This window comes from Elephas maximus, chromosome 7, assembly GCF_024166365.1.
Source record: "Elephas maximus indicus isolate mEleMax1 chromosome 7, mEleMax1 primary haplotype, whole genome shotgun sequence".
In the NCBI taxonomy this organism is placed as follows: domain Eukaryota; kingdom Metazoa; phylum Chordata; class Mammalia; order Proboscidea; family Elephantidae; genus Elephas; species Elephas maximus.
The window spans coordinates 126,012,080-126,025,931 of NC_064825.1; the positions used below are offsets into that span (position 1 = coordinate 126,012,080).

General features: G+C 49.0%; 1 protein-coding gene across 1 annotated transcript; it reads left to right on the forward strand.

Annotated features, from left to right (window-relative positions):
- The first annotated feature begins 3,681 nt into the window (after positions 1-3,681).
- Positions 3,682-10,627, forward strand: SLC3A2 (solute carrier family 3 member 2). Its single transcript, XM_049892279.1, has 9 exons — positions 3,682-4,216; positions 4,663-4,836; positions 5,436-5,530; positions 8,211-8,279; positions 8,383-8,441; positions 8,578-8,758; positions 8,851-8,994; positions 9,940-10,023; positions 10,130-10,627. The coding sequence occupies exons 1-9, from the start codon at positions 3,793-3,795 to the stop codon at positions 10,490-10,492; spliced, it is 1,593 nt and encodes a 530-aa protein (XP_049748236.1). The 5' UTR covers positions 3,682-3,792; the 3' UTR covers positions 10,493-10,627.
- Positions 10,628-13,852: the final 3,225 nt, after the last annotated feature.

The following is a 13,852-nucleotide window of genomic DNA, read 5'->3' on the forward strand; positions in this document are numbered from 1 at the left end:
ATTAGCTTCTCATTAAACAGTACACATATTGCTTTATGACACTGGTTAACAACTCCACGACATGTCAACACTCTCCCTTCTCAACCTTGGGTTCCCTATCACCAGCTTTTCCATCCCTCCTGCCGCCCTCCCCCTCACATTCCTCACCCTTCACTTAGACAACCCTAGCAGTTCTCTGCTTTAGCGGTCGGTCTTCCTCCTGCGGGATTCTTGGTAACTACATTATTCTAACATGGTTTTCTCAAATGACAGCTGCCAAGTGAGTCCCTTTGGTTGGGGTCCGCCTCCTCTGCTTTCATCTCAGCCGCACTTTGACTTCCAAATGCTGAATTTCAAATGGTTGAAATCCTCAGGGCTTCTTGGCTGTCTGTTATTTTAGAGACAGAGCCTGGATGCTTTGTTTCTGGGTCCCTGGAATCATGCCTTGGGCTCTCTGGCAGAGTTGCAGAGTCTGTTGGACAGAGACAGTGTGACCATTCTTCTCTCTTGTCTCCCTCTCATCTTCACTCTGGATTTGGAGATTTTTTTTATCTGCCAGTAAAAATACCTTGGGGGCGGGTGGAGGTGGGGTGGATGGGTAACTTCCCTATCTTTTGGCTAAGATCAGGTAGTCCTCATCTCCTGGGAAGCACGTGATAGGGATTTTTGCAACAGGGAGTTAGAAAGGAGCTTTCTTTGTACACTTGGCCCTCTGCCTTGCAGGGCCCCATGCTGTCTGCCCGCCTGAGTGGAGAACACTCAGACTCATGACCTCATGTGGTCTTTTTTGACTGCTGAACTGCATTTTTTTTTTTTCCTGCTTTGCCACAGCCTTCTCTTGAAGGCAAAAGTCTTCTTGACAAATTATATACTTTGCATGTCCTATAGTAAATACTCAGTTTTATATTTGTCAGCACACAGTGTCAAATCTGAGGCTATCTAGTCACTGTCTGGCCTCTGTCTCCACTCATTCTCCGCTGCTGTCCTGTTTTTCCCTTCCCCCCAAACTTACAATTTTATTTCGGCTGACCAGTTATAAGCTTTGGTGTGCATAAACACCTTTATCTTGATACAGTGTTGTTTAAATTCCTGTTCATTTTTATTCCTTTAGCTTACCATGCTACTACTGCTGTTTCTAAGAAGGGAAATATTTGGGTTTGATTTATGTAGTTCATCCACTCCTTTACCAGACACTGATAAAGTGCCTATTGTATGCTCCCACTGAGCAGGCAGCTTCATTGACAGCTAGCCCATGGTCCCTGCCACTTGTCTTGAAGTGCAAACAGATACCCAGACAGGAAATGTAATAAACAAACGGGGCATGAGTTGTAGCAGAGATGGCCACACTGGAGGAAAAGTAATTCTGTCGGGGGAGTTGGGAAAGGCTGTAATTTAAGCTAGGTCTGGAAGAAGTAGGAGTTTACGAGGTAGAGTGGCAGAACAGGAAAGGCAAAACAGCAGAGGGAATGGCCTGTACAAAGATGCAGAGGTCTGAGAAAGCCTGATGTGTTCTGAAACTGGTAGATGTTCGAAGGCTGATATAGCTGGAACAGAAGGTGTGCTGTGTGAGAAGCTTTGGGGGGCAGGTAAGTTGTTAGCTTTATTACTAGATGTAGAAGGAATTGGCTTCATCCATCTGGAGCCATGGGGGGCTGTGAGTGAGATGTCATGTTCTTAGGGAGTGTTATGTGGGTCCATCTCAAGGAGAGCTTCTGACCCCACAGTTCTCAGTTTTCAGCAGTGAGTCTTCATGCTGGGGACAAAGTCTGTCCAGAGGCTCTGGTTGGCACTACTATCTGGCATGCCCAGGGTACCTTGGACCTTTTATCATCTTTGAGCACTCGTCAGAACCCCAGTCTCTACCACTTGCCTGCCTTCCCCTAGGAGTTGGTTCTAACTTCCCTGGGGTAGGGGTGGAGTATGGGCTTTGGGAGGTTGAAAGGGGCTGAGCCTCTTCACACCCTTGGCCCTTCTTTGGCACCCCTTTCCATCTACCATTAGGATCTTGGCTTTTGCTTTCTCCCAAATACACAGCCATCCTGGCTTCCAGCCCAGGTAGAGGAAGAAAGAACTTATTTCCTTCAGCTCTTCTCTGAAAATAACTCAGCTGGCACTGCTCAGGAACAAAAAGTTCCTGAGAATGTTGGCACATCACGGTGTTCATGTCTGGTGAGTCCCTACTGTGAACCTGTCTCTCTCCCACTTCCCATCTATCCAAGGACCTTTGTGACATGAATTTGGGAGATCTTCAAGGCCTCTGCAGAGCGTGCCCTCTCCAAGGCCTGGCATAGTGAAGTGACGGGGAGGTAGAGGACCCTGGCATCCTGGGGTGGTGGGTGTTAGGGGCTATTGAGTCAGCTCCGACTTGTGGCAGTTTTACATATAACAGAATGAAATGTTGCCTGGTCCTGCCCCATCCTGATGATTATTGGTATGTTTGAATCCATTACTGGGGCTTTTATGTAATGCCTTCCAACCTAGGGGGCTCTTCCAGCACTATATTGGACAATATTCTGTTGTGATCCATAAGGTTTTCATTGGCTAATTTTCGGAAGTAGATTGGCAGGCCTTTATTCCTAGTCTGTCCTAGTATGGAAGCTGCGCTCTCTGAAACTTGTTCACCATGGTGACCCTGCTGTCTTTGACATACCGGTGGTATAGCTTCCAGCATCATAGCAACGCGCAAACCACCCCAGAGACAGATGGGTGGTGGGCATCCTGGAGGAGTTTGGGATAATTTGTGGGAGGCCTTGCAAAGTGGGGGAAGAGTCATCTAGGAAAATGATGGATGCCTCTAGCTGAGGCCCACCTCTGGAACCTTGGCTACAGTCCCAGTCATCCCAGGTTGTCCATCACTCTTTTCTGGATGTCTGATTCCTAGTTGCCTGATATCCTGGCACCAGAAAGTGGGTGTAGGGTAGGGTAAGAAGTGGGGGTGTCAGTCTCAACTGTCCTGCCCAGACAAATTAATCTTAAAACATCATGGGGAAGACTGGGTTAGAGAATTCAATAAATTTGATGATCAGAGTCCTGTAGTAGGCACTCAGTAAATATTTGTTGCGTTATGAATTAGTTGAACTAAAATTTGAGTCTTGAAGGACGAGAGGGAGTAAGCCCTGCAGAGAAGCTAAGACCTAGTGCCAAGTACCAGAGGCCCAGAGAGGCAGGCTGGTGGGGGAAAAAGGCAGAAGTTGGGTCTGCCTGGCTCAGGGAGCGCTAGTAGCTGTGACAAATCGGAAAGCCCAGGAGGTGGCTTGGGTCTGGGGCAAAAAGGGGATGGTTTGGGGTAAGTCACCAGTCTTAGGAGTGGGCGAGGGCCTTGCTCTGCCGGTGCTGGGTTCCCCCACCCCCACCCTGACTTCCTGGCAGCCGAGGGACCCGCGGGGGTGGGGCGGACAAGTCACAGACTCCGCCTACTTAAAGGTGGCTCCAAGCCCGTGGCTCTTCTCAGCCATCCCAGCATCTCGGTGAAGTTGCCTAAGGGGCAGGTAACAAGTCGGAGATGGAGGATGGAGAATGCCGCATATTCCTCCCTATTTGTATTCGCAGGCGTGTTCCCACCATTGTTCCCCGTGTGGCACTCTCGCTGTCCTCCGGAACGAGGCTTCCCGAGCTTCCTCCTTAAGGGGCGGGCTGGCTCGGCCGGGGCGGAGCTCCCCTGGCTAATTTCCCGAGCGCGTTGCCCTGTTTCAGTCCTTGTAGCGGAAGCGGCTGAGTGCAGTAGTCCGGGGACCTGTCTGGGATCGGAAGGTCGGGGACTTCTCCGGCACTACCGGAGCGCAGGCTGCTTTTGTCCCAGGTTCCGCGGGCACAATGAACCACGACACCGAGGTGGACATGAAGGAGGTGGAGCTGAACGAGGTGGAGACTGAGAAGCAGCCGATGAACGCGGCGTCGGGGGCAGCCGTGGCCGTGGTGATGGCTGGCGGCGCCGAGAAGAACGGTCTGGTGAAGATCAAGGTGGCTGACGACGAGGCGGAGGCGGCCAAGTTCACGGGCCTGTCTAAGGAGGAGCTGCTGAAGGTGGCGGGCAGCCCCGGCTGGGTGCGCACCCGCTGGGCACTGCTGGTGCTTTTTTGGCTTGGCTGGCTGGGCATGTTGGCAGGCGCCGTGGTCATCATCGTGCAGGCACCACGCTGCCGCCAGCTGCCCACGCAGAGGTGGTGGCACAAGGGTGCGCTCTACCGCATCGGTGACCTTCAGGCCTTCCAGCCCGGCGAGGCGGGCAACCTAGCTGGTGAGGACGCGCCCCTCTCCTGTATATACCCCACCCTCCGGCCTCTGGTTTATACCCCACCCTCCGGCCTCTGGTTTAAGCCTCCTTTGGTTTTATCCCTAAACCCCACTTCTGCGTCTGGTGTCATTCCTCCCACCTTTGGTTTCCTCTGGGCAGACTACTCCGGTTCACCCTCCTTTCTACCCTTCTCAGGGTCTTGGAAGACTACCAGTGTCATAATCCCTTTCAGCTTTGAGGAAAAACTGTCGTTCTCCAACCCTCTTTCTCGATTGTGGCTGACTCATCATCCTCCCCTCCCTCTTGGCCCCAGGAGGCAGTCACAGCCGGTTTCAGAAGCAGAGCGCAAGGCTCCTTATTCTTACATCAGCTTCACTGAGTCTCGTGATGCAGTCTAAACCTATTCCGTCTTTGGACAGGATAGAGGAAACAGGTACCTCTTGTTTCAGGCCTGACTGAGCATCTGGATTACCTAAGCACCCTGAAGGTGAAGGGCATTGTGCTGGGCCCAGTTCACAACAACCAGAAGGATGATTTGGCTGGGACCAACTTGCAGGAAATTGACCCTACTTTTGGCTCCAAGGAAGATTTTGAAAGTCTCCTGCATTCGGCCAAAAAAAAGAGTAGGTACCTGGGGTTCACGAGGAAACAGCTAGAAAGCCTGGCCTTCTGGCCAGAGGACAGGCAGGATAAAATTTTTGTCTGATAGTCTCTATGTTCTCAGGGCTGGAACCAGGGAACTGTGTTAGATTGAAAGATGGATTTCTCAAGGGATTCGGGACTTTCTACTTGGCTGGACATTGAGCTGATCATTTAATTTTGGGGTTTCAGTGCCCTTATTTGCAGAATGTAAGGATTTTTTTTTTTTTAACTAGATTAATGGTTCTTAAGTTTGTAAAGTAGTGGAATCTTTTTTAAAAAATCCCAAATGAAATACTGCCTCACAACTCTTTATAGAGAAAAGTGTTTAGAAAGGGTTTATTTGGGAATGGGAACCCCGGGACCCCACAGCTCAGCCTTCTCTAACATCTGCACTACAGGATCTTAAGACCCTTGGTTGGTCACATCTGTGTTTCAAAGGAATGGGTTTTGTCAGGGTTCAAATCCAAGCTTTTATACCTGGTAATGCATAGGAAACATTCAGCAGAATTGTGTGTGTTATTTTTTCCTTTCCCTTCACTCAGAGTCTTTCTCACAACTGCCTCTTCCTCCATTGTTCCAGGCATCCAGGTCATTCTGGACCTCACTCCCAACTATAGGGGCCAGAACTCGTGGTTTCTCCCTACTGAGGTTGGCACTGTGGCCACCAAGATGAAGGTGAGTGTGTTGGGCTTGATGGCAGACGGGAGCCAGATGCTGGGGTCGTCTTGGTCCTTTCTCAGGAAGCCTCGTACACTTAGTCCCAGGTCCTGCTGAGGGGCCCCTTGCCTCTTGGAGCCAAGCAGGATTGCCTCCTCCCTCAGCAGGAAGGATAGGCCAGCAGTCTCCCCATTTTTTCTTGTTCCTTTTCGGACTACTCAGTTTTCTTGTTTCTCTGACTTTGTGGGTGACAGTGCCAGGAAGGGAATATCTCAGATGTGAGTCTGGAAGTTTGACTTTCCTTCCTTTGGGGAAAGGAAGCACTTTCTGTGTGGGAATTCTGCCCTGATTGATTTCTCAGTTCTTGTTTGATGTGTCTTGGGTGGAACTCAGTGTGAAATTGTAAGTACTGGGGCTTCCTGTGTATCTGGGACTGTGCCAAGTATTTTATATACATTTTTCAATCTCCTGTATAACCATGGGCAGTATCCGCCATTATTCTTAATGTGTAAACAAGGAAGCTAAGGTTCAGAGGGGCCTGGTGTGCCCAAGGTCTCTCAGCTAGTAAAGGCTTTGAAGTCCCAAGTAATCTACTTCTCAAGTCTCCCTTACCTTAAGGTGTAGGCTCAAACTCTACTCAACAGGCTGGGAATGGGGCTTTGAACACGGCTCCAGCTCCTGATGCCTGGGTTCTAGGGCACTGACCAGTTCAGAATGGGTAGAACAGACATGGAGGCAGACTCTGACACTTTCTGGCTACTGTGATTTTGACCTTGGATTTCCAGCATTTGGGTAGGACCCTTGGGGTTATCTAGTTTAGCCCTAGCCAATGGTTCGAAGATCCTTTACAAGTTACTGATAAGGGAATGTTTTCAGATGGCATGTTGTGTGGGGTGGTAGCCTCAGATGAAGATGGAGGAGACGGTACATGGAGCAGTGAGAGAAAGGGAAGAAAAGGTACAGTGGAGGTGGGGTTCCATGGTGTGTGCCAGAGAGATGCCAGGTCTTCAGGCCTGGGCCTGTTCTGCAGAGCTGGCTTCCTCTTTTCAAACCTTCGTCTGAACTGCCTTAGGGCTGTGTTTCTAATTTCAATCTTTCATCCTTGGCCTGTTGGGTCAGGTTCTTTTACTCACACTCTCCCCAGGAAAATATAGTTGGAAAATATAGTTGTCTTGTCGTCCTGAGACTGACATTTTGGATCCTGTCTTAGTTCCTTAGTGCTGCTGTAATACAATACCATATGTGGGTAACTTTAAAGAGCAGAAATTAATTTTGTCCCAGTTCTGGAGATTAAAAGTCCAAGTCAGTGTTTATTTTTTCTGTGAGCCTCTCTCCTACTTATGGTGTCTATCAGTGATCCTTGGCGTTTAGCATTTTTTTGCTTGTACACAATCCTCTCATGTCTTTTCCTCTGTGAGCGTGTGTGTTTATTCAGGTCTTCTTATTCCGGCGACCACCACCAACTGCTCTGACAGGGATCACAATAGAGGATCCTGGACAGAGCTGGAGAAAAATGTAGAATAAAATTCTAACTCACATGTACACACACACACACAAAAGACCAGACTCACTGGTCTGACAGAGATTGGCAAAACCCTGAGAATATGGTCCCCAGACTCCCTTTTAATTCAGTAGTGAAGTCACTCCTGAGGTTCACCCTTCAGCCAAAGATTAGACAGGCCCATAAAACAACATAAGACTAAATGGGCACCGCAGCCAAGGGGCAAGGATGAGAAGGTAGCGGGTACAGGAAAGCTGGCAGTGGGGAACCCAGGGTCAAGAAGGGGAAAGTATTGACTTGGTGTGGCAACCAGTATCCCAAAACAGTATGTGTGTTAGTGACTTCATGAGAAACTAATTAGCTCTGTAAACCCTCATCCAAAATATAATAGAAGCAAAAAAACTCAGAAGTGTGATTAGGTTTAGGTTTAGGACCCACCCATGCTGGCATGACTTCAACTGATTGATTGTATTATATTATATTATCTGGCATTATGAAAGGAAATCTGCTCTGCCCAGCACTAGCTGACTTAATCACATGTAACTATTCCATGACAGCAGTTAGACTAGGGTTTGGTCAAACAACTGGAACCTATAGCCTCGCTAAGTTCACACATAAAATTAACCATCACAGGTCCTGCCCCTGCTGCTCACTGGACATGCTTCCTCACTTCTCTGAGCCTCATGCCTCATTTCTAAAATGGGTATACTACTATTTCACGTAACTTGTAAAGGGTCTTCGAACCATTGACTAGCGCTAAACTGGATAACCCCAAGGGTCCTACTCAAATGCTGGAAATCCAAGGTCAAAATCACAGTAGCCAGAAAGTGTCAGAGTCTGCCTCCACGTCTGTTCTACCCATTCTGAACTGCTAAATGCTACGTGAGTTATCTGCATGAATGTACCTTTTCTCTTGGGGTTTTTTGTAGCTGTCAAAGATGTGATTTGCCAGAGGGAGGAATAGAGAAGTAAAATGCATTTAGCACTAAGAGAATCAATGGGAGATTTAGAGTTGGAGGGAACCAAAGGCTAAGCCTTTTTAATAGAGGTGGGGGAAATGAGACCCAGGCCAGTAGTGACTGTCTCCAGGTTATGGGGGGCGTCCACAAGGAGTGTGAAGTTGAGTATGACCTGGAGTCTTGTAAGCCTTTGCATCAGGGCATTGATATCTTTCTTCTATTCTTTCACACCTTCTAGGATGCTCTGCGGTTTTGGTTGCAGGCTGGTGTGGATGGGTTCCAGGTTCGGGATGTGGAAAATCTGACGGTGAGCTTCCTTTCTCCGTGGGAGGCAGAGCCTGGGTGAGACCAGAGGGGCCCCAAGGGCCTGGTAGTGTTCCTGCTCCTTGACTTGGCCATTTTTCTTTTAGGATGCATCTTCATTCTTGGCTGAGTGGCAGAACATTACCCAGGGCTTCAGTGAAGATAGGTGGGTGTCAGGGCCCCCTTCCCAACTCAGCTTCATTGTGGGAACCCGTCAGTGGAACACTAGGCCCCGGGAATGGGTGGTTTCTAGCCCAGAGAACCTTCTTCACCAACCTTGACCCCTGCCCTGCCCTCTGCAGGCTCTTGATTGCAGGGACTGACTCCTCCGACCTTCAGCAGATCCTGAAGTTGCTGGACTCCACCAAGGACCTGTTGTTGACTAGCCCATACTTGTCAAGCCCAGGCTCTACTAAAGAGCATACAAAACTCCTGGTCACCCAATATTTGAATGCTACTGGCAATCACTGGTGCAGCTGGAGTGTGAGTACCATGGTGGCGGGAGGGGGACCTTTTGGACGAAAGGGTGTTAGGAGATAGAGGCTGTGGGCTCACCAGTGTTTCTGTCCCTGCAGTTGTCTCAGGTTGGTCTCCTGACTTCGTTTGTGCCGGCTTCCCTTCTCCGACTCTACCAGCTGCTGTTCTTCACCCTGCCAGGGACCCCCATTTTTAGCTACGGAGATGAGATCGGCCTGGAGGCGGCTGCTGTTCCTGGACAGGTACTGCTTGCTGCCCACCCAGCACAGTAGATGAGTTCGTGTTCACCCATCATGATGATGGTTCTGCAGATGGGACAGACAGACATGAGCCTTGAGGTGAACTGTGTTTGATTCCTAGTCACCTGCCTAGTCAGTTCCGTGTGGCCTTGGGCAAGTTATTTCACCTTTCTGAGTTGTGATAATATCTTCTGGGAGACTACATTTTTGGCAGGGTGGTTAGGATTAAATGAGGGCAGATTTTTAAATTCACTGTGGCACCTGACAGGTTCTCAGTATGGTAGCCTGCATTCATTCATTCATTCATTTGACAGTGGGTACTCTTTTTTTTTAATTCTTCTAGGCTCTGTACCCTCCAGAGCTCATAGTTTAGTGAGGGAGCCAGGTGAGTAAGTGGATAAGAACGTGGCAGTGAGTACTGGCTAGGGTAATACACTCACTTAGCTTTAGCCAGGCGATTGGAGGTTGACAGCTGAGCTGGTATTTGTAGGAGCAGTCATTAGTCATTTCACAAATTCTGGGTAATGCCTATATGCCAACCACCAGCGAAACAGCAATGTACAAAAGAGCTGGAGGTGCTGGAATTAGATAATAAGCAAATATAATAAAGATGCCAGGTACTGGTAAATGCTGTGTAAAGGAAAGCAGGGTAGGGGCGAAGAGAACAGAGAATAGGACTGACTTTGCCTGGAGTGGCCATAGGAAACCTGATGAGACAACAGAGCAGGGACCTGACGGAAGTGAGGGTGATAAGTGGGTGGCTGTCTGGGAGAAGAGCCCTCCAGGCTGAGGGGATAGTATGTGCAAGAATCTTGAGGTGGAAGCCCAGCTCGTTTGTCCAGTACAAATTATTCAGGCACATGTGGGGAGGGTGTGCATTGAGCAGGGTGGGAGTGGAAGGAGAGCAGCTCCCAGGCCTTACCCAAGTCCTGCTTTCACTGCTTCCAGCCTACGGAGGCCCCAGTCATGCTGTGGGACGAATCCAGCCTCCCCAACACCTCTGGGTCAGTAAGCACCAACATGACTGTGAAGGTAAGGGTTTGGGCAGGGCCTGGCCAGCAGAGGGCGGGCAGGTGGCTTGTAGGAGCCTGCACCCACAGGAGCCCCCCTCTTCCTGCTTTGTCTTCATCATTCGCAGGGCCAGGATGGAAACCCTGGTTCCCTCCTCTCCCTGTTCCGGCGGCTGAGTGACCTGCGGGGCAAGGAGCGCTCCTTGCTGCATGGGGACTTCCACGCACTCTCCTCGGGGCCTGGCCTCTTCTCCTATGTCCGTCAGTGGGACCAGAATGAACGGTTCCTGGTATTGCTCAACTTTGGGGACCTGAGAGTTCCAGCCAAGTTGGGTACTGCCAGCCTCCCTGACAGTGCCAGCCTACCAGCCACGGCTGAGCTCCTGCTCAGCACCGAGCCAGGCCGGAAGGAGGGCGTCTTCCTTGAGCTGCAACAACTGAACCTAGAGCCCAGTGAGGGGCTGCTGTTCCGCTTCCCCTATGTGGCCTGACAGCCAGCCTGATGAGGACCCCTTTCTCCTTCCTTCCCGGGCCCTCTTTTTTTTTTTATTGTCACAGATGATAAATGATCCTCAAAGTAGTAAGGTGTTTTCTGGCTTCAAATAAAAGTCACCCTTGCTTGGTGAGGTGTTGTATTCTTCTCCCCTTTGCCTCTCTGGACCTGTCCCACAGTGGACCTACCAGAGGGTTTCATACTGGTGTCTGCCTGGAGTGGAAAGGGCCTGCCAAGGTCCTAAGAGCGAGAATGTGTCAGGGTTAGGACAAGGGTCTACACCTCCTCCCTCAGGCTGGGCCAGGTTGCTTGCCTGGAGGTCTTGGATCTCACTGCTGCTTTCATCTCTCTCTCAGTAGCGGTCTCCAGCCGAGAGTGGTCAGTTTTCCTGTTTTTGCAGACTTGGCCTTTCAGGGAGAAAGAGTAAAAGTGGCATGGTCTGGGCTTCTAAAATGTACCAGAGGTCGTTCATTCCACAAAACTGTATTGAGCACTCAAGATGTGCTTGCAACTGTTCCAGGTCCTGGGTTATCCTACCTCCTTATTTTAGTGGGGAGACCTCCAGGTCCTACCTCCTTATTCTAGTGAGATGGACAAGAAATACGATGAATGAAATATATAGTGTGGTGGATGTGGTAATAGTCCTCAAAGAGGAAAAGTCGAGCAGGGAAAGGAGGGTTGGGTATTTGGGGGTGGAGAGGGTTTGAGATGGGGACTAGAAGAGGCTGACTCCACAGAGAGTTGACATTGAGTAAACCAAAAACCAAACCCATTGCCATCACGTTGATTCCAATTCATAGTGACTCTATAGGACAGAGTAGAACTGCTCTATAGGGTTTCCAAGGAGCCTCTGGTGGATTCGAACTGCTGACCTTTTGGTTAAGCAGATGTAGCTGTTAACCGCTACGCCACCAGGGTTTCCTGATGTTGAATAAGAAGACCTGAAATGAGGGAGTTGTTAACAAGGCCGATGTATGGGGAAAGCTTTCCAGTGCAAGGGCTCTGGGTGGGAGCTTGTGAGGAATGAGCACAGGAAAGGAGGGTTGATACAATGCACTAGAACCAGACCTCGCCTACATCCACAAGGAGGAATGAGGATCAAGATCAGCCCAAAGCTGGTTCCTGTGAGGCAGAGGTCCAACATACTTCTGCTCTCCAACCTTTTCACCATTCTTGACACCAGCTGTCCTCCCTGTGGCATTCTCTAGTTGTCTTTTGGGTTTGTTAATTTGCATTGGTCACACAGAATTCACCGACTGTACTCACGATTATGTGGTTTATTAGGGAAATAACAGGCTACGACTCGGAATCTGGATCAACGTGGAAGTAACAGGTTACCTACAGTTCTTCAATCAGGGCAGCTTCCAACTAAGACAGCTCTCAGCTATGCCCTGCAGGCAGCCAGGCCTCAGCTGGGCCCCTCTTGGCCTCTGCCCTGCTTAGGCAGGTGTTACAAAACTCTTTTCGCTCTGCTGATAAATGTCTGAGGTGCCCTACTCTGCCAGCAAGCAAGCCTCCTGCCCAAAGGCACTCAGCTTTCTTGCTCCATGGACCAGGAAGCCCATCACACTGTCTCCTGCTGGTGTCCCCTGCCGCTGTTTCTTTGCCGCCACTTCTCACTGTCTTCAGTGTTAGGGCTCTCTCTGTCTCTTGGTTCCAGGAGCTTCTCAACGCAGGGTTCCCATGTCCAAAGGAAGCGCTCTGCTTCTGGATGTTCTTCCTTGGTGGAAGTGAGATCCTCTCTCTGTTCTGGAATTGGCTCTCTTTCAAGCCTAGCGGGATGGCAAAAAACTGACTAATCCCCTTGGTGGGCCACAATTACCTTATTTGCACAGTCACACTTGATCACTTGAGTGGGAGTTACAAGACATGGCTACATAAAAGAGATCCATCGCAGTACAAGACCACAGTATGAAGAACACTGATCTCCAAGCACAAGCTTCTCTTCCTGTGGGCTGGGGCTTAGGTTGGGCCTGAGCATCTGAGGATGTCCTTGTGTAGGGGACAGATTAAGAGATTAAAAAAAAAACAAAAAAACCCAAAACCCATTGTCATTGAGTTGATTCTGATTCATGTCAACCCCATGTGTTACACAGTAGAACTGAGCTATAGGATCTTTTTTTTTTAAATAATATTGTATTTTTGGTGACAATTTATAAGCAAATTTGGTTCCTGTTTAACAATTACTACACAAATTGTTCTTTGACATTGGTTACATTTTTCACAACGTGTTAACATGCTCATTAATTCCATTCTGGATGTTTCACTTCCAGTACTCTGGTTTTTCTGTCTCCTTACCCTTTCATCTTTGCTTTAGAGTAATTGTTGACCATTTGGTCTCAACACAGGTGATTTTTTGAAGGTGTGCAGTACACACTGGTAGTATTCTTTATTTTATGAGCAAGTCTGTTATCTAGCTAAAAGGTGGCCTCAAAGGGTAGTTTCAGTACAAGGTTTATGGGGCATCTCAGGGCGATAGTCTGGGGGAAATCCTCTAGTCTCAACGGTCCAGTGAGTCTGGACTTTTTAAGAATTTGAGCTCTGTTTCATATTTTTCTCCCCTTCTATCAGGATCCATCTATTGGCATTGATCAGAACGGTCGTTAGTGGTAGCCAGGCACCGTCTGTTTCTGGTCTCGGTAGATGAGACCGCAGAGTAGATTGTTAGTCCTGTAGACTAGTTTATCCTCTGAGTCTTTAGTTTCGTTCTTTTTCTTTTTTTCCAGATGAGATCGATAGTTGTATCTTAGGTGGCTGCTTGAAAACTTTTAAGACCCAGGCAATACTCACCTAACTAGGGCTTCGTGGGTTTCTTGGCTGTAATCTTAATGGAAGAAGATCACCAAGCCTTCTGTGGCTCCACTGGGTGGATTTGAACTGCCAACCTTTCAGTAGGTCACCAAGTGCAAACCATTCGTGCCACTAGGGCTCCTTATTAAGAGATTTGTTGTTGCTAGGTGCTGCCGAGCTGGTTCTGACTCAGCGACCCTGTGAACAACAGAATGAAATACTGCCTGGTCCCGCACCATTCTCATGATCATTGTTGTGCTTGAGCCCATTGTCGCAGCCGCTGTGTCCACCTAGTTGAGGGTCTTCCTTTTTTCCCCTAACCTTCTACTTTATCAAGCGTGATGTCTTTCTCCAGGGCCTGGTCCCTCCTGATAACATGTCCAAAGTATGTGAGACTAAGTCTCGCCATCCTTGCTTCTAAGGAGCTTTCTGGCTGCACTTCTGCCAAGACAGATTTGTTCATTCTTCTGGCAGTCCATAGTGCATTCAATATTCTTTGCCAACACTGTAATTCAAGTGCATCAATTTTTCTTAGGTCTTCCTTATTCATTGTCCAACTTTTGCATGC